The following is a 22,418-nucleotide window of genomic DNA, read 5'->3' as shown; positions in this document are numbered from 1 at the left end:
GTGGATCGCAGACAAGTGGCAGGAGTGATCCTCCGCCCATTGAATTATTTTGGTCACTTCTTTCATCGCCAGGGAACTCTTTGTTCCCCCTTGATGATTGATATAAGCAACAGTCGTCATGTTGGCTGATTGGAACCTTATGAATTTGGCCTTTGCTAGTTGAGGCCAAGCTCTGAGAGCATTGAATATCGCTCTCAGTTCCAGAATGTTTATCGGGAGAAGAGACTCTTCCCGAGACCATAGACCCTGAGCTTTCAGGGATTCCCAGACCGCACCCCAGCCCACTAGACTGGCGTCGGTCGTGACAATGACCCACTCTGGCCTGCGGAAGCTCATTCCCTGGGACAGATGGTCCAGGGTCAGCCACCAACGGAGTGAATCTCTGGTCTTTTGATCTACTTGAATCATTGGAGACAAGTCTGTATAATCCCATTCCACTGTTTGAGCATGCACAGTTGTAATGGTCTTAGATGAATTCGTGCAAAAGGAACTATGTCCATTGTTGCAACCATCAATCCTATTACTTCCATGCACTGCGCTATGGAAGGACGAGGAACAGAATGAAGCACTTGACAAGAGCTTAGAAGTTTTGATTTTCTGACCTCTGTCAGAAAAATCCTCATTTCTAAGGAATCTATTATTGTTCCCAAGAAGGGAACTCTTGTTGACGGGGACAGAGAACTCTTTTCTTTGTTCACCTTTCATCCGTGAGAAGTGAGAAAGGCTAGAACGATGTCCGTATGAGCCTTTGCCTTTGACAGGGACGACGCTTGTATTAGAATGTCGTCCAAGTAAGGTACTACTGCAATGCCCCTTGGTCTTAGAACCGCTAGAAGGGACCCTAGCACCTTTGTGAAAATCCTTGGAGCAGTGGCTAATCCGAATGGAAGAGCCACAAACTGGTAATGTTTGTCCAGAAAAGCGAACCTTAGGAACTGATGATGTTCCTTGTGGATAGGGATATGTAGGTACGCATCCTTTAGATCCACGGTAGTCATAAATTGACTTTCCTGGATGGTGGGTAGAATCGTTCGAATAGTTTCCATTTTGAACGATGGTACCCTGAGAAATTTGTTTAGGATCTTCAAATCCAAAATTGGTCTGAACGTTCCCTCTTTTTTGGGAACTACGAACAGATTGGAATAAAATCCCATTCCTTGTTCCTTTATTGGAACTGGGTGTGTCACTCCCATCTTTAACAGGTCTTCTACACAATGTAAGAATGCCTGTCTCTTTATTTGGTTTGAGGATAAGTGAGACTTGTGGAACCTTCCCCTTGGGGGTAGTTCCTTGAATTCCAGGAGATAACCTTGAGAAACTATTTCTAGCGCCCAAGGATCCTGAACATCTCTTGCCCAAGCCTGAGCAAAGAGAGAGAGTCTGCCCCCCACCAGATCCGGTCCCGGATTGGGGGCTACTCCTTCATGCTGTCTTGTTAGCAGTGGCAGGCTTCTTGGCCTGCTTACCCTTGTTCCAGCCTTGCATTGGTTTCCAGGCTGGTTTGGGTTGTGAGGCATTACCCTCTTGCTTAGAGGATGCAGAATTAGAGGCTGGTCCATTTCTGCGAAAGGGATGAAAATTAGGCTTATTTTTAGCCTTAAAAGACCTATCCTGTGGAAGGGCGTGGCCCTTTCCCCCAGTGATGTCTGAAATAATCTCTTTCAAATCAGGTCCACATAAAGTTTTACCTTTGAAAGGAATGTTAAGTAATTTTGTCTTGGATGACACATCCGCTGACCAAGACTTTAGCCAAAGCGCTCTGCGCGCCACAATAGCAAACCCTGAATTTTTCGCCGCTAATTTTGCTAATTGCAAAGCGGCATCTAAAATAAAAGAGTTAGCCAATTTAAGTGCGTGAACTCTGTCCATAACCTCCTCATATGGAGTTTCTCTACTGAGCGACTTTTCTAGTTCCTCGAACCAGAACCACGCTGCCGTAGTGACAGGAACAATGCATGAAATTGGTTGTAGAAGGTAGCCTTGCTGTACAAAAATCTTTTTAAGCAAACCTTCCAATTTTTTATCCATAGGATCTTTGAAAGCACAACTATCTTCGATAGGAATAGTAGTGCGTTTGTTTAGAGTAGAAACTGCCCCCTCGACCTTGGGGACTGTCTGCCATAAGTCCTTTCTGGGGTCGACCATAGGAAATAATTTCTTAAATATAGGGGGAGGAACAAAAAAGGTATGCCGGGCTTTTCCCACTCTTTATTTACTATGTCCGCCACCCGCTTGGGTATAGGAAAAGCGTCGGGGGGCACCGGAACCTCTAGGAACCTGTCCATCGTGCATAATTTCTATGGAATGACCAAATTGTCACAATCATCCAGAGTAGATAACACCTCCTTAAGCAGTGCGCGGAGATGTTCTAATTTAAATTTAAATGTCACAACATCAGGTTCAGCTTGATGAGAAATTTTTCCTGAATCTGAAATTTCTCCCTCAGACAAAACCTCCCTCATGGCCCCTTCAGATTGGTGTGAGGGTATGACAGAACAATTATCATCAGCGTCCTCTTGCTCTTCAGTGTTTAAAACAGAGCAATCGCGCTTTCTCTGATAAGTAGGCATTTTGGAAAAAAGATTTGCTATGGAGTTATCCATTACAGACGTTAATTGTTGCATGGTAATAAGTATTGGCGCACTAGATGTACTAGGGGCCTCCTGCATGGGCAAAACTGGTGTAGACACAGTAGGAGATGATGTAGTATCATGTTTACTCCCCTCATTTGAGGAATCATCTTGGGCAATATCATTATTTGTGGCAGTACTGTCCTTACTTTGTTTGGACGCTATGGCACAATTATCACATAAATTTAAATGGGGAGACACATTGGCTTTCATACATATAGAACATAGCTTATCTGAAGGTACAGACATGTTAAACAGGCTTAAACTTGTCAACAATGCACAAAAAACGTTTTAAAATAAAACCGTTACTGTCACTTTAAATTTCAAACAGAAACACTTTATTACTGAATATGTGAAAAAGTATGAAGGAATTGTTCAAAAATTACCAAATTTTGACCACAGTGTCTTAAAGCCTTAAAAGTATTGCACACCAAATTTCAGAGCTTTAACCCTTAAAATAACGGAACCGGAGCCGTTTTTCAATTTAACCCCTATACAGTCCCAGATACAGTCTTTGCTAAGACCCAACCAAGCCCTGAGGGGAATACGATACCAAATGATGCCTTCTAAAAGCTTTTTCAGAGATTCTTAGATCCTCACACATGCATCTGCATGCCCTGCTCTCAAAAAACAACTGCGCATTAGTGGCGCGAAAATGAGGCTCAGTCTATGACTAGAAAAGCCCCCTGACTGAAAAAGGTGTCCAATACAGTGCCTGCCGTTTTATAAACGTTCCCCAAGATTATAAATGTCAATTGTTAGCCTAAATTTGAATAATATGCACAAATAAAGCAATCGATTTAGCCCATAAAAATGTCTACCAGTTTTTTAGCCCATAATAAGCCCTTTATTCTGTTTGTTTTTGACTAAGAAAATGGCTTACCGGTCCCCATGAGGGGAAATGACAGCCTTCCAGCATTACACAGTCTTGTTAGAAATATGGCTAGTCATACCTTAAGCAGAAAAGTCTGCTAACTGTTTCCCCCAACTGAAGTTACTTCATCTCAACAGTCCTATGTGGAAACAGCAATCGATTTTAGTTACTGTCTGCTAAAATCATCTTCCTCTTACAAACAGAAATCTTCATCCTTTTCTGTTTCAGAGTAAATAGTACATACCAGCACTATTTTAAAATAACAAACACTTGATAGAAGAATAAAAACTACATTTAAACACCAAAAAACTCTTAACCATCTCCGTGGAGATGTTGCCTGTGCAACGGCAAAGAGAATGACTGGGGTGGGCGGAGCCTAGGAGGGATCATGTGACCAGCTTTGCTGGGACTCTTTGCCATTTCCTGTTGGGGAAGAGAATATCCCACAAGTAAGGATGACGCCGTGGACCGGACACACCAATGTTGGAGAAATGCAATTTTATACTCTGCAGCTGGTATAACAAGTCATTCGAAAAACATTTAGGGAAAAACAATTTTACACGCAGGGGTCGACAAATTTGTTTAAAATTTAGGAGCCAGTAGGAATATTTAGGAGCCAGATAGTGGTAACTGTATACAGAAACATGGAGAATAACCCAAAAAGTTAGGAGCCAGTGGCTACCTGGATCCTGGGTTTGTCGAGCCCTGTTTTACAGTATACTGTCCCTTTAAAGTAAAGTGTAAACTCAGCATTGATCATGCTGATTGGCTGTTTTCTCACCATGCATGACAGTAAAAGGAGTAGCTGAAGGACAATTGCTAATAAAGCACTTACATGAGATGAAGGCTTTTTAATGTATGTTGAGGTAAAATATCTTTCTTTACACATAGAGATGTTAATGTGATATTTTCTAATCAGCTTTTAACAGATAATGCTGCATCCCTTCCAGGTAATTTAGCATATGGGTAATGTGTACCTTTAAGTTTAAATAAAGGAAATAAGGGAGCTAGAGATCCTAACCACTCCAGATGAATTTGTATATGCTACTTACCTTTGAAGCAAAGGCCACAAACAGTACTCCTTCAACATCCACAAGATCCGGATTAATATCTGGTAAAGGTACAGATGGCTCCAATGGGGTAGTTCTTTCTGAGGAAAATTTAGCATGAACTTTGCGTGGTCTTCCTCGCCTATTACGCACCCCAGGTATCAACTGATTTTTAACTCCTGGTGTTTGGTTTCCTTTTGGTTTAGCAGGCAAAGGAAGATTTTTTTTTCTCTTCAAACTGGAAGTTTGAGAACCACCCATTTTATCATTTAAACATTCAACACTGTTTTTGGAACTCGTTTGTGTATTCACTTTTTCAGTGTCTTTTTTTCCAACCCCTGAAGTAACATTTTGGTCAGAAGATTCATGGGGATTTACTGGAGGGGCAGGAGAAGGACACTGAGCGAGACCTCGATAATTCTCTTGACTCACAATAATTTTCCGCAGATCAGAAATCTTTATAGTGCTTTTAGGTACTGAACATGGCTCCAGATACACCACAGGCAATTTTCCACTATCCAATTTTAACAGTTTTGCTTTAGCAACCCCAGAAGGGCTAATATGAGAACGCTTTCTGATACGGTTTGATTCTGTCTGGAACTGTGCAGATTGTCTCCTGAGCTGCTTCTCTAAAATGGGGTACTCATCATCACTGTTTGAGTACTCATCAGTTAGCTCCTCCTCAGACTCCTCTGGTTTAATTTCCACCCCTTCTGCAGATACCCGTTTGTCATAATCATAGTTATCCCAAGGCTCGTCTTTTATTTCATTATTAATCTGTCCATTCAAAGGAGAGGCCTCAGCTGTGATATCAACAGAGCTGAAAGAAAATCAACACACATAGGTAAATTTCACACAAACTTAGAAACCTATAACATCACCAACACATATTTACACCAACCGCTTGTATAACTCATACACATATATAATAATTACATATATTTTTTATATTGCGTGTGTCAATGTATGTATATGTAAGCAGGGTGGATTTGGTTTAAACCATGATTTAAATCACTATTCAGTAGATTCAATTTAAATCATGGTTTTCTGCATAAAGTTGTCAGTTTTAGATTAATAAAATTTTAGATTGTTTTTCTAATTATAAAACAAAATTTATGCTTATCTGATAAATGTATTTATTTCTTGACACGGTGAGTCCACGGGATCATCAATTACTGTTGGGAACATCACTCCTGGCCAGCAGGAGGAGGCAAAGAGCACCACAGCAAAGCTGATAGATATCACTCCCTTCCCACAAACCCCAGTCATTCGACAGTAGGAAAAGAAGAGAAAGGAAATAACACAAGATGCAGAGGTGCCTGAGGCTTATATAAAAAAAAAAAAACAACTGTCTGAAAACAGGGAGGGCCGTGGACTCACCGTGTCAAGAAACAAAGAAATTTATCAGGTAAGCATCAATTTTGTTTTCTTTCTTATGACACGGTGAGTCAACGGGATCATCAATTACTGTTGGGAATCAATACCCAAGCTAGAGGACACAGATGATTAGGAAGGGACAAGACAGGTAACCTAAACAAAAGGCACCACTGCTTAAAGAACCTTTCTCCCATAAAAAAAGCACAACCTCAGCTGAGGCAAAAGTATCAATTTTAAAGAAGTTAGAAAAAAAAAGAGCAAGGAAGACCAAGTCACAGCCTTGCAAATCTATTCCACAGAGGCCTCAATTCATTAAAGTCCTAGAAGAAGAAAACTCCCTAGTGGAATGAGCTGTGATTCTTTCAGAAGGCTTCCATCCAGCAGTCTCATAAGCCATATGAATAATACTTCTCAACCGGGGATAAAGTGGCAGAAGCTTTCTGACCTTTACGTTTCCATAAAGGCAAACCAACAAGGCAGAAGACTGACGAAATCCTTTGTAGCCTGCAGATAGAATATAAGATCCCGCACAACAGTAAGGTTGTGTAACAAGCATTCCTATGAGAAGAAGAACTAGGACACAGAGAAGGAAAACAATTTCCTGATTAAAATTCCCGTCCGAAACAACTTAGGAAGGAAAACTTACTTGGTACAAAAACCACCTTATCAACATGTAAGATAAGATAAAGGTATCACACTGCAGAGCTGAGAGTTCCAATTTTTTCAGAGCAGAATCGAAAAACAACAAGAAACAAAACCTTCCAAGATAACACTTATATATCTATGGAATGCATTGGCTCCAGCGAAGCCGCTGCTAAACTTAAAAAACAAGTTAAGACTCCAAGGGAGTAACTGACATAACCAGAAGTACGCGTCCTGAGACAGATACTCTTGTCCATTTTATGGAAAATAACAAAGGGAATGAAGATCATGGAAACCATCAGACCAATTCCCTCCATACATAAAGTCACTAAAAAGTGAAGGCTAAATAAACTGCAGCTAGATCCAAACTCCCAACCATCAGGTTGCAAGATGGCTAAGCTATCAACCTGACCATTAGAGCTTGCTGTTGGCTGGTCAGAAGACTGCTCCTGATATCGGACCTCTGGTAGAATCTTTTCCTATATCGAGAATCTAATAAGGTCCCCAAACAACAACATCCTTTTAGATGGAACAAGGGAACTTTTTCCCAGACTCATTTCCCATCTAAAGGAAAATAGATTGGAAAGTACTAACCAGGCTCGACCCTGCCTTCAGACCAGATTGGCCGCATTCAGGGTGTTGTTGCCGTAGGCAAAGATCTCATGAAAGACTTTTCTCGAAGGAAGGATGACACCTGAACTATATGTAGATCAGAAAAAAACACCCTTGCAATACCCCCAAGACCTAAGTCTTTTTAGGACGACGAAACTCAGAAACTTGAGTAGATCCCCGATTATGGGAACATCCTTTTAGGTCTATGATCTTTTGAAACTGACCTTTTTGGATCATAGGAAAACGAATAATCCTTTAAAAAAAAAAAAAAAAATAGCCTGAGAAAAATTGAGAATACTGTAACAGACTGGAACGGAACTATCACTCCCAGAGAGAAAGGTCCTGAACCCAGGTCAAGAACCCAGTTCAAGAAATGTCTCTCATCCTACCAGAATTGCAGATAGAGGGAGAAACCTGCCCCTGGGAGGATACTTAGATTGGGCTGCAGAAAGAGGAAAAGGAAAACTTTCCTTTAGACGAGTAGAAGAAAACAACCCCTCTTTCACCCGAAAGTCAGGGGAGAATTCTGTCAGACCAAGACTAAACAAGGCTCAACCTTGAAAAATATGCCAGAAGCGTGGATTTTGGAGGAGAATTAACCTGCAGCCTAGGTTGGAGTCAGCAGCAAACTGACTGCAATACCCTGACAAAGTTCAAAGGTATCACAATAAGGAAACCGCTCCCTCTCTTGCCTGTCAGTCTCCTCAAGAAACACTTCATTCTAGCCCCATAGGAAGACGCTGCCAAGAAAAGGCGCACTCCTAAAAATCACAGTTAAAACCTGTATTAACAAATTTAGCAAAGTGGAATGTAGAGCTAAATAATATAAGAGTCTAAAGAAAACACTCCCTCTTTCATTCAATAAAGAGATAATTCTCTAAGTCCACATCACATATACAGTGCCTGCCTCTGCTAGAACTATCCTATATAAGGATCTGTGTGTCCCATATTTCCAATTAACCCCATCAGTGCCAGCCTCCTAGCCCCAGAAGACAAAGGGCACTTACCTGCACATCCAGCTCACCCGGCATGAGAGGATGCCACACCTCACAGAGACCTGTGAAAGAAAAGAAAGACAGAGAAAACCTACTCAGGCTTTCTATACCAGGGCAGCAACATGTTAGGAACTTGCTAGGTGGGCCTTGCTGCGTTTTCCTAACTGCTTTAAAGCCACCACTGCTCAACTATAGAGACTAACGTGGAGCACGGCTAGACCCCATCTTGAAAGGAAAGATCAGAGCAAACCTACTCTGCTTTCAAAATAATAAGCTCTTGATTGAAGAGAAATAATCAGACACCAACAACTTCACCTCCTCCTTGCAACGCAGGCAAAGAGAATGAGTGGGGTTTGTGGGAAGAGAAGTGATATTTATCAGCTTTGCTGTAGTGCTCTTTGCCGCCTCCTGCTGGCCAGGAGTGTTATTCCCAACAGTAATTGATGATCCCGTGGACTCAACATGTCATAAGAAAGAAATACTGATTTAGTTATATACCATTAGAAATACATAGATAAATTATTAAATTATTGGGAGCTGAATTATCTCCAGTTTAATAGGTTATTCATATTGGATCAGCTTTTCAGCTGTACTTCATTAGGAGAAAAAAAATCATTAAATAATAAACAATTTAAATAGTTATCTATCATTACCTTAATAGTAATTATTGAAATAGTTGCATTTAATTAAATAAAATTATAGCTTTCCCTTTCATATTACTGCTTGCCCCTCCCTCCTCACACTCAGATCCCTGTGCAAATCTAGTCAACTGCAAACGATCTTCAATTTATTGTAAGAGATTGATTCTGTATACATAGATTTGCAGAAGAACAATAAAATTATATGTTCTATATGAATCTTAATGGAAGTTTAATATTTAATTTTACTGTCCCTTTAATTCCAAACAACTTTTTCATGTACTTCTATTATGTATTTTCCTTTTTTCTCTTGGTATTCTTTGTTGAAAAGCAAACGGAGGTAGGTTCAAGAGCAACATTGTACTACTGGGAGCTATCTGCTTATTGGTGGCTGCACACTCCCCTCTTTCATTGGCATACCCAATGTGTTCAGCTAGCTCCCAGCAGTGCATTGATGCTCCTTCAACAAAGGACAACAAGAAAATGAAGCAAATTATAATATAAGTAAAAACATAATTTATGCTTACCTGATAAATTTATTTCTCTTGTAGTGTAGTCAGTCCACGGGTCATCCATTACTTATGTGATTATATCTCTTCCCCAACAGGAAGTTGCAAGAGGATCACCCAAGCAGAGCTGCTACATAGCTCCTCCCCTCACATGTCATAGCCAGTCATTCGACGAAAACAAGACGAGAAAGGAGAAACCATAGGGTGCAGTGGTGACTGGAGTTTAATTAAAATTTAGATCTGCCTTAAAAGACAGGGCGGGCCGTGGACTGACTACACTACAAGAGAAATAAATTTATCAGGTAAGCATAAATTATGTTTTCTCTTGTTGTAGTGTAGTCAGTCCACGGGTCATCCATTACTTATGGGATACCAATACCAAAGCCAAAGTACACGGATGAAGGGAGGGACAAGGCAGGAACTTTAAACGGAGGGAACCACTGCCTGAAGTACCTTTCTCCCAAAAATAGCCTCCGAAGAAGCAAAAGTGTCAAATTTGGAAAATTTGGAAAAAGTGTGAAGTGAAGACCAAGTTGCAGCCTTGCAAATCTGTTCAACAGAGGCCTCATTTTTAAAGGCCCAGGTGGAAGCCACAGCTCTAGTAGAATGAGCTGTAATTCTTTCAGGAGGCTGCTGTCCAGCAGTCTCATAGGCTAAACGTATTATGCTACGAAGCCAAAAGGAGAGAGAGGTAGCCGAAGCCTTTTGACCTCTCCTCTGTCCAGAGTAAACGACAAACAGGGAAGAAGTTTGACGAAAATCTTTAGTTGCCTGCAAATAGAACTTCAGGGCACGGACTACGTCCAGATTATGCAAAAGTCGTTCCTTCTTTGAAGAAGGGTTAGGACACATTGACACAATGATGGAACAACAATCTCTTGATTGATATTCCTGTTAGAAACTACCTTAGGTAAGAACCCAGGTTTAGTACGCAGAACTACCTTGTCTGAATGAAAAATCAGATAAGGAGAATCACAATGTAAAGCAGATAACTCAGAGACTCTTCGAGCCGAGGAAATAGCCATGAAAAACAGAACTTTCCAAGATAACAGCTTGATATCAATGGAATGAAGGGGTTCAAATGGAACGCCCTGCAGAACGTTAAGAACTAAGTTTAAGCTCCACGGCGGAGCAACAGTCTTAAACACAGGCTTAATCCTAGCCAAAGCCTGACAAAAAGCCTGAACGTCTGGAACTTCTGCCAGACGCTTGTGTAGAAGAATAGACAGAGCAGAAATCTGTCCCTTTAACGAACTAGCGGATAAGCCCTTTTCTAAACCCTCTTGTAGAAAAGACAATATCCTAGGAATCCTAACCTTACTCCATGAGTAAGTCTTGGATTCGCACCAATATAAATATTTACGCCATATCTTATGGTAAATTCTTCTGGTAACAGGTTTCCTAGCCTGTATTAAGGTATCAATAACCGACTCCGAGAAGCCACGCTTTGATAGAATCAAGCGTTCAATCTCCATGCAGTCAGCCTCAGAGAAATTAGATTTGGATGGTTGAAAGGACCCTGAATTAGAAGGTCCTGCCTCAGAGGCAGAGACCATGGTGGACAGGACGACATGTCCATTAGGTCTGCATACCAGGTCCTGCGTGGCCACGCAGGCGCTATCAGAATCACTGATGCTCTCTCCTGTTTGATCTTGGCAATCAGTCGAGGAAGCATCGGAAATGGTGGAAACACATAAGCCATGTTGAAAACCCAAGGGACTGTCAGAGCATCTATCAGCACCGCTCCCGGGTCCCTAGACCTGGATCCGTAACAAGGAAGCTTGGCGTTCTGGCGAGATGCCATGAGATCCAGATCTGGTTTGCTCCAACGATGAATCAGTTGGGCGAAGACCTCCGGATGAAGTTCCCACTACCCCGGATGAAAAGTCTGGCGACTTAGAAAATCCGCCTCCCAGTTCTCCACGCCTGGGATGTAGATCGCTGACAGGTGGCATGAGTGAGACTCTGCCCAGCGAATTATCTTTGAGACTTCCAACATCGCTAGGGAACTCCTGGTTCCCCCTTGATGGTTGATGTAAGCCACAGTCGTGATGTTGTCCGACTGAAATCTGATGAACCTCAGAGTTGCTAACTGAGGCCAAGCTAGAAGAGCATTGAATATTGCTCTTAACTCCAGAATATTTATTGGGAGGAGTTTCTCCTCCTGAGTCCATGATCCCTGAGCCTTCAGGGAATTCCAGACTGCGCCCCAACCTAGAAGGCTGGCGTCTGTTGTTACAATCGTCCAATCTGGCCTGCGAAAGGTCATCCCCTTGGACAGGTGGGGCCGAGAAAGCCACCATAACAGAGAATCTCTGGTCTCTTGATCCAGATTTAGTAGAGGGGACAAATCCGAGTAATCCCCATTCCACTGACTTAGCATGCACAATTGCAGCGGTCTGAGATGCAGGCGCGCAAATGGTACTATGTCCATTGCCGCTACCATTAAGCCGATTACTTCCATGCACTGAGCTACTGACGGGTGTGGAATGAAATGAAGGGCACGGCAAGCATTTAGAAGTTTTGATAACCTGGCCTCAGTCAGGTAAATTTTCATCTCTACAGAATCTATAAGAGTCCCTAGGAAGGGAACCCTTGTGAGTGGCAATAGAGAACTCTTTTCCACGTTCACCTTCCACCCATGCGACCTCAGAAATGCCAGAACTATCTCTGTATGAGACTTGGCAGTTTGAAAACTTGAGGCTTGTATCAGAATGTCGTCTAGGTACGGAGCCACCGCTATGCCTCGCGGTCTTAGTACCGCCAGAAGTGAGCCCAGAAGCTTTGTAAAGATTCTTGGAGCCGTAGCTAACCCAAAGGGAAGAGCTAGAAACTGGTAATGCCTGTCTAGGAAGGCAAATCTTAGGTACCGATAATGATCCTTGTGAATCGGTATGTGAAGGTAGGCATCCTTTAAGTCCACTGTGGTCATGTACTGACCCTCTTGGATCATGGGTAGGATGGTTCGAATAGTTTCCATTTTGAATGTTGGAACTCTTAGGAATTTGTTTAGGATTTTTAAGGCCAAGATTGGTCTGAAGGTTCCCTCTTTCTTGGGAACCACAAACAGATTTGAATAGAATCCTTGCCCGTGTTCCGTCCGCGGAACTAGGTGGATCACCCCCATTAGTAAGAAGTCTTGTACACAGTGTAGAAACGCCTCTTTCTTTATTTGGTTTGCTGATAACCTTGAAAGATAAAATTTCCCTTGTGGAGGAGAAGCTTTGAAGTCCAGAAGATATCCCTGAGATATGATCTCCAATGCCCAGGGATCCTGGATATCTCTTGCCCAATCCTGGGCGAAGAGAGAAAGTCTGCCCCCCACTAGATCCGTTTCCGGATAGGGTGCCCTCTCTTCATGCTGTCTTAGGGGCAGCAGCAGGTTTTCTGGCCTGCTTGCCCTTGTTCCAGGACTGGTTAGTTTTCCAGCCCTGTCTGTAACGAGCAACAGCTCCTTCCTGTTTTGGAACGGAGGAAGTTGATGCTGCTCCTGCCTTGAGGTTACGAAAGGCACGAAAATTAGACTGTTTGGCCTTTGATTTGGCCCTGTCCTGAGGCAGAGCATGGCCCTTACCTCCCGTAATGTCAGCGATAATTTCTTTCAAGCCGGGCCCGAATAAGGTCTGCCCTTTGAAAGGAATATTAAGCAATTTAGATTTAGAAGTCACGTCAGCTGACCAGGATTTAAGCCATAGCGCTCTGCGCGCTTGGATGGCGAATCCGGAGTTCTTAGCCGTAAGTTTGGTTAAATGTACAACGGCATCCGAAACAAATGCGTTAGCTAGCTTAAGTGCTTTAAGCTTGTTCATAATTTCATCCAATGGAGCTGTGCGAATGGCCTCTTCCAGAGACTCAAACCAGAATGCCGCTGCAGCAGTGACAGGCGCAATGCATGCAAGGGGCTGTAACATAAAACCTTGTTGAACAAACATTTTCTTAAGGTAACCTTCTAATTTTTTATCCATTGGATCTGAAAAGGCACAACTATCCTCCACCGGGATAGTGGTACGCTTAGCTAAAGTAGAAACTGATCCCTCCACCTTAGGGACCGTCTGCCATAAGTCTCGTGTGGTGGCGTCTATAGGAAACATTTTCCTAAATATGGGAGGAGGGGAAAAAGGCACACCGGGTCTATCCCACTTCTTGCTAATAATCTCTGTAAGCCTTTTAGGTATAGGAAACACGTCAGTACACACCGGTACCGCATAGTATCTATCCAACCTACATAATTTTTCTGGAATTGCAACCGTGTTACAATCATTCAGAGCCGCTAATACCTCCCCTAGCAATATGCGGAGGTTCTCAAGCTTAAATTTAAAAGTAGAAATCTCTGAATCCAGTCTCCCTGGATCAGATCCGTCACCCATAGAATGAAGCTCTCCGTCTTCATGTTCTGCAAATTGTGACGCAGTATCGGACATGGCTCTCACATCATCAGCGCGCTCTGTCCTTAACCCAGAGCTATCATGCTTGCCTCTTAATTCTGGCAATTTAGATAATACTTCTGTCATAACAGTAGCCATGTCTTGCAAAGTGATTTGTAAGGGCCTCCCTGATGTACTTGGCGCCACAAAATCACGCACCTCCTGAGCGGGAGGCGAGGGTACTGACACGTGAGGAGAGTTAGTCGGCATAACTTCCCCCTCGTTGTCTGGTGATAATTTCTTTACATGTAAAGACTGACTTTTATTTAAAGTTACATCAATGCATTTAGTAAACAAATTTCTATGGGGCTCCACATTGGCCTTCATACATAGTGAACAAACCGATTCAACTGTGTCAGACATGTTTAAACAGACTAGCAATGAGACTAGCAACCTTGGAAATTACTTTCAAATAAATTTACAAGCAATATAAAAAAACGCTACCGTGCCTTTAAGAAGCACAAAAAGCTGTCACAGTTGAAATAACAATGAACCAAATTAGTTATAGCAACCAAATTTTCACAGTAAATGTATTAAGTTAGCAAAGGATTGCACCCACCAGCAAATGGATGATTAACCCCCACAACAGTGGGGAAGCTCAGTTAACTGTTTCTATGCAGAAACAAAAGTTAGCCATGTGTTAAAATCATGCCCCAATAAGTTTTATCACCAAGTACCTCACAAAAAACGATCAACATGCCAGTAAACGTTTTAAACATACATTTTAAAAGTTATGAAGTGTTATTAATAAGCCTGCTACCAGTCGCTGTTACTGCAGTTAAGGCTCATACATTACTTCAGTATTAACAGTATTTTCTGAGTCAAATTCCATTCCCTAGAAAAATACTACAGTGTACACACACTCATCAGCCTAATACCAGTCGCTACCACTGCATTTAAGGCTGAACTTACATTACATTGGTATCAGCAGTATTTTCTCAGTCAATTCCATTGCTTAGAAAATTAATTTACTGCACATACCTCGTTTGCAGGGGGGCCCTGCATGCTATTCCCCTTTTCTGAAGTTACCTCACTCCTCAGAATGTGCGAGAACAGCCAGTGGATCTTAGTTACGTCTGCTAAGATCATAGAAAACGCAGGCAGATTCTTCTTCTAATGCTGCCTGAGAAACAAACAGCACACTCCGGTGCCATTTAAAATAACAAACTTTTGATTGAAGAAATAAACTAAGTTTAAAAACACCACAGACCTCTCACAACGACCTATCTTTAGTTAGGTTGCAAGAGAATGACTGGCTATGACATGTGAGGGGAGGAGCTATGTAGCAGCTCTGCTTGGGTGATCCTCTTGCAACTTCCTGTTGGGGAAGAGATATAATCCCATAAGTAATGGATGACCCGTGGACTGACTACACTTAACAAGAGAAACTAAAAGTTGATTAAACTTGTATGTTCTATCTGAAAAATAAAAGAACAATTTTGGGTTAATGTCCCTTAAAGTGTCAGTAAACCTCAAAAATAATGTTATATAATTCTGCACATAGTGTAGAATTATATAACATTATATGAGCGCAAACTTTATAAAACATAATATTCCCTTTGATTTTTTTAAAACAACGGCTGTTTTTCAGACCCACTCTCTGTGCTCTTCTGAGCGGGTCTGTTTTTTTCACACAGCGCTTCGGGCCAGCTGTATAGTCACAGCCCGGCCCAATCGCGCCATTACACTAAGTGCAGCTCGCTCCTGCTCTGTCTGACTTTAACATTGCTCTGATTTTCAGACTCCTAACCAAACCCCAAAGTTTTATCAGAATACCGTCAGCTACCTACTCCAGCTTGCTCCTGTTTGTGTAAAGGGTCTTTTCATATGCAAAATAAGGGGGAGGGGGGAGTGTCTGATATTTCCCACTTGCAGTGGGCTTTCCAACTACCTTTTCAACAGAGCTAAACTGAGGGCTTCTAAATAAGTTTTTAAACAGTTTTATACTGGATTTTTATATCAGTATCTGTGCATCTTATTCTTTATAGTAGTGTCTATTACATGCAGTTATATGAAAAACAGAATTTATGCTTACCTGATAAATTACTTTCTCCAACGGTGTGTCCGGTCCACGGCTTCATCCTTACTTGTGGGATATTCTCTTCCCCAACAGGAAATGGCAAAGAGTCCCAGCAAAGCTGGTCACATGATCCCTCCTAGGCTCCGCCCACCCCAGTCATTCGACCGACGGACAGGAGGAAATATATATAGGAGAAACCATATGATACCGTGGTGACTGTAGTTAGAGAAAATAATTCATCAGACCTGATTAAAAAACCAGGGCGGGCCGTGGACCGGACACACCGTTGGAGAAAGTAATTTATCAGGTAAGCATAAATTCTGTTTTCTCCAACATTGGTGTGTCCGGTCCACGGCTTCATCCTTACTTGTGGGAACCAATACCAAAGCTTTAGGACACGGATGAAGGGAGGGAGCAAATCAGGTCACCTAAATGGAAGGCACCACGGCTTGCAAAACCTTTCTCCCAAAAATAGCCTCCGAAGAAGCAAAAGTATCAAATTTGTAAAATTTGGCAAAAGTGTGCAGTGAAGACCAAGTCGCTGCCTTACATATCTGGTCAACAGAAGCCTCGTTCTTGAAGGCCCATGTGGAAGCCACAGCCCTAGTGGAGTGAGCTGTGATTCTTTCAGGAGGCTGCCGTCCGGCAGTCTCATAAGCCAATCGGATAATGCTTTTAAGCCAAAAGGAAAGAGAGGTAGAAGTCGCTTTTTGACCTCTCCTTTTACCAGAATAAACAACAAACAAGGAAGATGTTTGTCTGAAATCTTTAGTAGCCTCTAAATAGAATTTTAGAGCACGGACTACGTCCAAATTGTGTAACAAACGTTCCTTCTTTGAAACTGGATTCGGACACAAAGAAGGTACAACTATCTCCTGGTTAATATTTTTGTTGGAAACAACTTTCGGAAGAAAACCAGGCTTAGTACGCAAAACCACCTTATCTGCATGGAACACCAGATAGGGCGGAGAACACTGCAGAGCAGATAACTCTGAAACTCTTCTAGCAGAAGAAATTGCAACCAAAAACAAAACTTTCCAAGATAATAACTTAATATCTACGGAATGTAAGGGTTCAAACGGAACCCCTTGAAGAACTGAAAGAACTAGATTTAGACTCCAGGGAGGAGTCAAAGGTCTGTAAACAGGCTTGATCCTAACCAAAGCCTGAACAAATGCTTGAACATCTGGCACAGCTGCCAGTCTTTTGTGAAGTAAAACAGATAAAGCAGAGATCTGTCCCTTCAGAGAACTTGCAGATAATCCTTTCTCCAAACCTTCTTGTAGAAAGGATAGAATCTTAGGAATTTTTATCTTGTTCCATGGGAATCCTTTAGATTCACACCAACAGATATATTTTTTCCATATTTTATGGTAAATTTTTCTAGTTACAGGCTTTCTAGCCTGAATCAGAGTATCTATTACAGAATCTGAAAACCCACGCTTTGATAAAATCAAGCGTTCAATCTCCAAGCCGTCAGTTGGAGGGAAACCAGATTCGGATGTTCGAATGGACCCTGAACAAGAAGGTCCTGTCTCAAAGGTAGCTTCCATGGTGGAGCCGATGACATATTGACCAGGTCTGCATACCAAGTCCTGCGTGGCCACGCAGGAGCTATCAAGATCACCGAGGCCCTCTCCTGATTGATCCTGGGTACCAGCCTGGGGATGAGAGGAAACGGTGGGAATACATAAGCTAGGTTGAAGGTCCAAGGTGCTACTAGTGCATCTACTAGGGTCGCCTTGGGATCCCTGGATCTGGACCCGTAGCAAGGAACCTTGAAGTTCTGACGAGACGCCATCAGATCGATGTCTGGAATGCCCCATAATTGAGTTATTTGGGCAAAGATTTCCGGATGGAGTTCCCACTCCCCCGGATGGAATGTCTGGCAACTCAGAAAATCCGCTTCCCAATTTTCCACTCCTGGGATGTGGATCGCAGACAAGTGGCAGGAGTGATCCTCCGCCAATTGAATTATCTTGGTCACTTCTTTCATCGCCAGGGAAGTCCTTGTTCCCCCCTGATGATTGATATATGCAACGGTCGTCATGTTGTCTGACTGAAACCTTATGAATCTGGCCTTTGCTAGTTGAGGCCAAGCTCTGAGAGCATTGAATATCGCTCTCAGTTCCAGAATGTTTATCGGGAGAAGAGACTCTTCCCGAGACCATAGACCCTGAGCTTTCAGGGATTCCCAGACCGCGCCCCAGCCCACTAGGCTGGCGTCGGTCGTGACAATGACCCACTCTGGTCTGCGGAAGCTCATTCCCTGTGACAGATTGTCCAGGGTCAGCCACCAACGGAGTGAATCTCTGGTCTTTTGATCTACTTGAATCGTCGGAGACAAGTCTGTATAATCCCCATTCCACTGTCTGAGCATGCACAGTTGTAATGGTCTTAGATGAATTCGTGCAAAAGGAACTATGTCCATTGTTGCAACCATCAATCCTATTACTTCCATGCACTGCGCTATGGAAGGACGAGGAACAGAATGAAGTACTTGACAAGAGCTTAGAAGTTTTGATTTTCTGACCTCTGTCAGAAAAATCCTCATTTCTAAGGAATCTATTATTGTTCCCAAGAAGGGAACTCTTGTTGACGGGGACAGAGAACTTTTTTCTTTGTTCACCTTCCATCCGTGAGATCTGAGAAAGGCTAGGACGATGTCCGTATGAGCCTTTGCTTTTGACAGGGACGACGCTTGAATCAGGATGTCGTCCAAGTAAGGTACTACTGCAATGCCCCTTGGTCTTAGAACCGCTAGAAGGGACCCTAGTACCTTTGTGAAAATCCTTGGAGCAGTGGCTAATCCAAATGGAAGTGCCACAAACTGGTAATGCTTGTCCAGAAAAGCGAACCTTAGGAACTGATGATGTTCCTTGTGGATAGGAATATGTAGGTACGCATCCTTTAAATCCACGGTAGTCATAAATTGATTTTCCTGGATAGTAGGTAGGATCGTTCGAATAGTTTCCATTTTGAACGATGGTACCCTGAGAAATTTGTTTAGGATCTTTAGATCCAAAATTGGTCTGAATGTTCCCTCTTTTTTGGGAACTATGAACAGATTGGAATAAAATCCCATTCCTTGTTCTCTTATTGGAACTGGATGTATCACTCCCATCTTTAACAGGTCTTCTACACAATGTAAGAATGCCTGTCTCTTTATTTGGTTTGAAGATAATTGAGACCTGTGGAACCTTCCCCTTGGGGGTAGTTCCTTGAATTCCAGGAGATAACCTTGAGAAACTATTTCTAGCGCCCAAGGATCCTGAACATCTCTTGCCCAAGCCTGAGCAAAGAGAGAAAGTCTGCCCCCCACTAGATCCGGTCCCGGATCGGGGGCTATCCCTTCATACTGTTTTGGTAGCAGTGGTAGGCTTCTTGGCCTGCTTACCCTTGTTCCAGCCTTGCATTGGTTTCCAGGCTGGTTTGGGTTGTGAAGTATTACCCTCTTGCTTAGAGGATACAGAATTAGAGACTGGTCCGTTTCTGCGAAAGGGACGAAAATTAGGCTTATTATTAGCCTTAAAAGACCTATCCTGTGGGAGGGCGTGGCCCTTTCCCCCAGTGATGTCTGAAATAATCTCTTTCAAATCAGGTCCAAATAATGTTTTACCTTTGAAAGGAATGTTAAGCAATTTTGTCTTGGAAGACACATCCGCTGACCAAGACTTTAGCCAAAGCACTCTGCGCGCCACGACAGCAAACCCTGAATTTTTCGCCGCTAATCTAGCTAATTGCAAAGCGGCATCTAAAACAAAAGAGTTAGCCAATTTAAGTGCTTGAACTCTGTCCATAACCTCCTCATACGAAGATTCTTTACTGAGCGATTTTTCTAGTTCCTCGAACCAGAAACACGCTGCCGTAGTGACAGGAACAATGCATGAAATTGGTTGTAGAAGGTAACCTTGCTGTACAAAAATCTTTTTAAGCAAACCCTCTAATTTCTTATCCATAGGATCTTTGAAAGCACAACTATCTTCGATAGGAATAGTAGTGCGTTTGTTTAGAGTAGAAACCGCCCCCTCGACCTTGGGGACTGTCTGCCATAAGTCCTTTCTGGGGTCGACTATAGGAAATAATTTCTTAAATATAGGGGGGGGAACAAAAGGTATGCCGGGCCTTTCCCACTCTTTATTTACTATGTCCGCCACCCGCTTGGGTATAGGAAAAGCGTCGGGGGGCACCGGAACCTCTAGGAACTTGTCCATCTTACATAATTTCTCTGGAATGACCAAATTGTCACAATCATCCAGAGTAGATAACACCTCCTTAAGCAGTGCGCGGAGATGTTCTAATTTAAATTTAAATGTCACAACATCAGGTTCAGCTTGATGAGAAATTTTTCCTGAATCTGAAATTTCTCCATCAGACAAAACCTCCCTCATGGCCCCTTGAGATTGGTGTGAGGGTATGTCAGAACAGTTATCATCAGCGTCCTCTTGCTCTTCAGTGTTTAAAACAGAGCAATCGCGCTTTCTCTGATAAGTAGGCATTTTGGATAAAAGATTTGCTATGGAGTTATCCATTACAGCCGTTAATTGTTGCATGGTAATAAGTATTGGCGCACTAGATGTACTAGGGGCCTCCTGTGTGGGCATAACTGGTGTAGACACAGTAGGGGATGATGTAGTATCATGTTTACTCCCCTCATTTGAGGAATCATCTTGGGCAATATCATTATCTGTTGCAATACTGTCCTTACTTTGTTTGGACACTATGGCACAATTATCACATAAATTTAAATGGGGAGACACATTGGCTTTCATACATATAGAACATAGCTTATCTGATGGTACAGACATGTTAAACAGGCTTAAACTTGTCAACAAAGCACAAAAAACAGAATTTATGTTTACCTGATAAATTACTTTCTCCAACGGTGTGTCCGGTCCACGGCGTCATCCTTACTTGTGGGATATTCTCTTCCCCAACAGGAAATGGCAAAGAGCCCAGCAAAGCTGGTCACATGATCCCTCCTAGGCTCCGCCTACCCCAGTCATTCGACCGACGTTAAGGAGGAATATTTGCATAGGAGAAACCATATGGTACCGTGGTGACTGTAGTTAAAGAAAATAAATTATCAGACCTGATTAAAAAAACCAGGGCGGGCCGTGGACCGGACACACCGTTGGAGAAAGTAATTTATCAGGTAAACATAAATTCTGTTTTCTCCAACATAGGTGTGTCCGGTCCACGGCGTCATCCTTACTTGTGGGAACCAATACCAAAGCTTTAGGACACGGATGAAGGGAGGGAGCAAATCAGGTCACCTAAATGGAAGGCACCACGGCTTGCAAAACCTTTCTCCCAAAAATAGCCTCAGAAGAAGCAAAAGTATCAAACTTGTAAAATTTGGTAAAAGTGTGCAGTGAAGACCAAGTCGCTGCCCTACATATCTGATCAACAGAAGCCTCGTTCTTGAAGGCCCATGTGGAAGCCACAGCCCTAGTGGAATGAGCTGTGATTCTTTCGGGAGGCTGCCGTCCGGCAGTCTCGTAAGCCAATCTGATGATGCTTTTAATCCAAAAAGAGAGAGAGGTAGAAGTTGCTTTTTGACCTCTCCTTTTACCGGAATAAACAACAAACAAGGAAGATGTTTGTCTAAAATCCTTTGTAGCATCTAAATAGAATTTTAGAGCGCGAACAACATCCAAATTGTGCAACAAACGTTCCTTCTTTGAAACTGGTTTCGGACACAGAGAAGGTACGATAATCTCCTGGTTAATGTTTTTGTTAGAAACAACTTTTGGAAGAAAACCAGGTTTAGTACGTAAAACCACCTTATCCGCATGGAACACCAGATAAGGAGGAGAACACTGCAGAGCAGATAATTCTGAAACTCTTCTAGCAGAAGAAATTGCAACTAAGAACAAAACTTTCCAAGATAATAACTTAATATCAACGGAATGCAAGGGTTCAAACGGAACCCCCTGAAGAACTGAAAGAACTAAATTGAGACTCCAAGGAGGAGTCAAAGGTTTGTAAACAGGCTTAATTCTAACCAGAGCCTGAACAAAGGCTTGAACATCTGGCACAGCGGCCAGCTTTTTGTGAAGTAACACAGACAAGGCAGAAATCTGTCCCTTCAGGGAACTTGCAGATAATCCTTTTTCCAATCCTTCTTGAAGGAAGGATAGAATCCTAGGAATCTTAACCTTGTCCCAAGGGAATCCTTTAGATTCACACCAACAGATATATTTTTTCCAAATTTTGTGGTAAATCTTTCTAGTTACAGGCTTTCTGGCCTGAACAAGAGTATCGATAACAGAATCTGAGAATCCTCGCTTCGATAAGATCAAGCGTTCAATCTCCAAGCAGTCAGCTGGATTGAAACCAGATTCGGATGTTCGAACGGACCCTGAACAAGAAGGTCTCGTCTCAAAGGTAGCTTCCAAGGAGGAGCCGATGACATATTCACCAGATCTGCGTACCAAGTCCTGCGTGGCCACGCAGGAGCTATCAAGATCACCGACGCCCTCTCCTGATTGATCCTGGCTACCAGCCTGGGGATGAGAGGAAACGGCGGGAACACATAAGCTAGTTTGAAGGTCCAAGGTGCTACTAGTGCATCCACTAGAGCCGCCTTGGGATCCCTGGATCTGGACCCGTAGCAAGGAACTTTGAAGTTCTGACGAGAGGCCA

The 22,418-nt window shown here is 42.6% G+C and overlaps 1 protein-coding gene across 1 annotated transcript in view; it reads right to left on the bottom strand.

The window, feature by feature from the left end:
• Positions 1 to 22,418, bottom strand: part of MGA (MAX dimerization protein MGA) — a 1,137,718-nt gene that overhangs the window by 1,068,907 nt on the left and 46,393 nt on the right. The window contains exon 3 of the mRNA XM_053697822.1: positions 4,557 to 5,373. Coding sequence (XP_053553797.1) covers positions 4,557 to 5,373 — 817 coding nt within the window. The remainder of the gene's footprint in view (positions 1 to 4,556; positions 5,374 to 22,418) is intronic.

The sequence above is a fragment of the Bombina bombina genome, chromosome 1 (genome assembly GCF_027579735.1).
Source record: "Bombina bombina isolate aBomBom1 chromosome 1, aBomBom1.pri, whole genome shotgun sequence".
In the NCBI taxonomy this organism is placed as follows: Eukaryota; Metazoa; Chordata; class Amphibia; order Anura; family Bombinatoridae; genus Bombina; species Bombina bombina.
The sequence above is the reverse complement of the archived record's forward strand: the minus strand, read 5'-3'. Positions and strand labels throughout refer to the sequence as shown.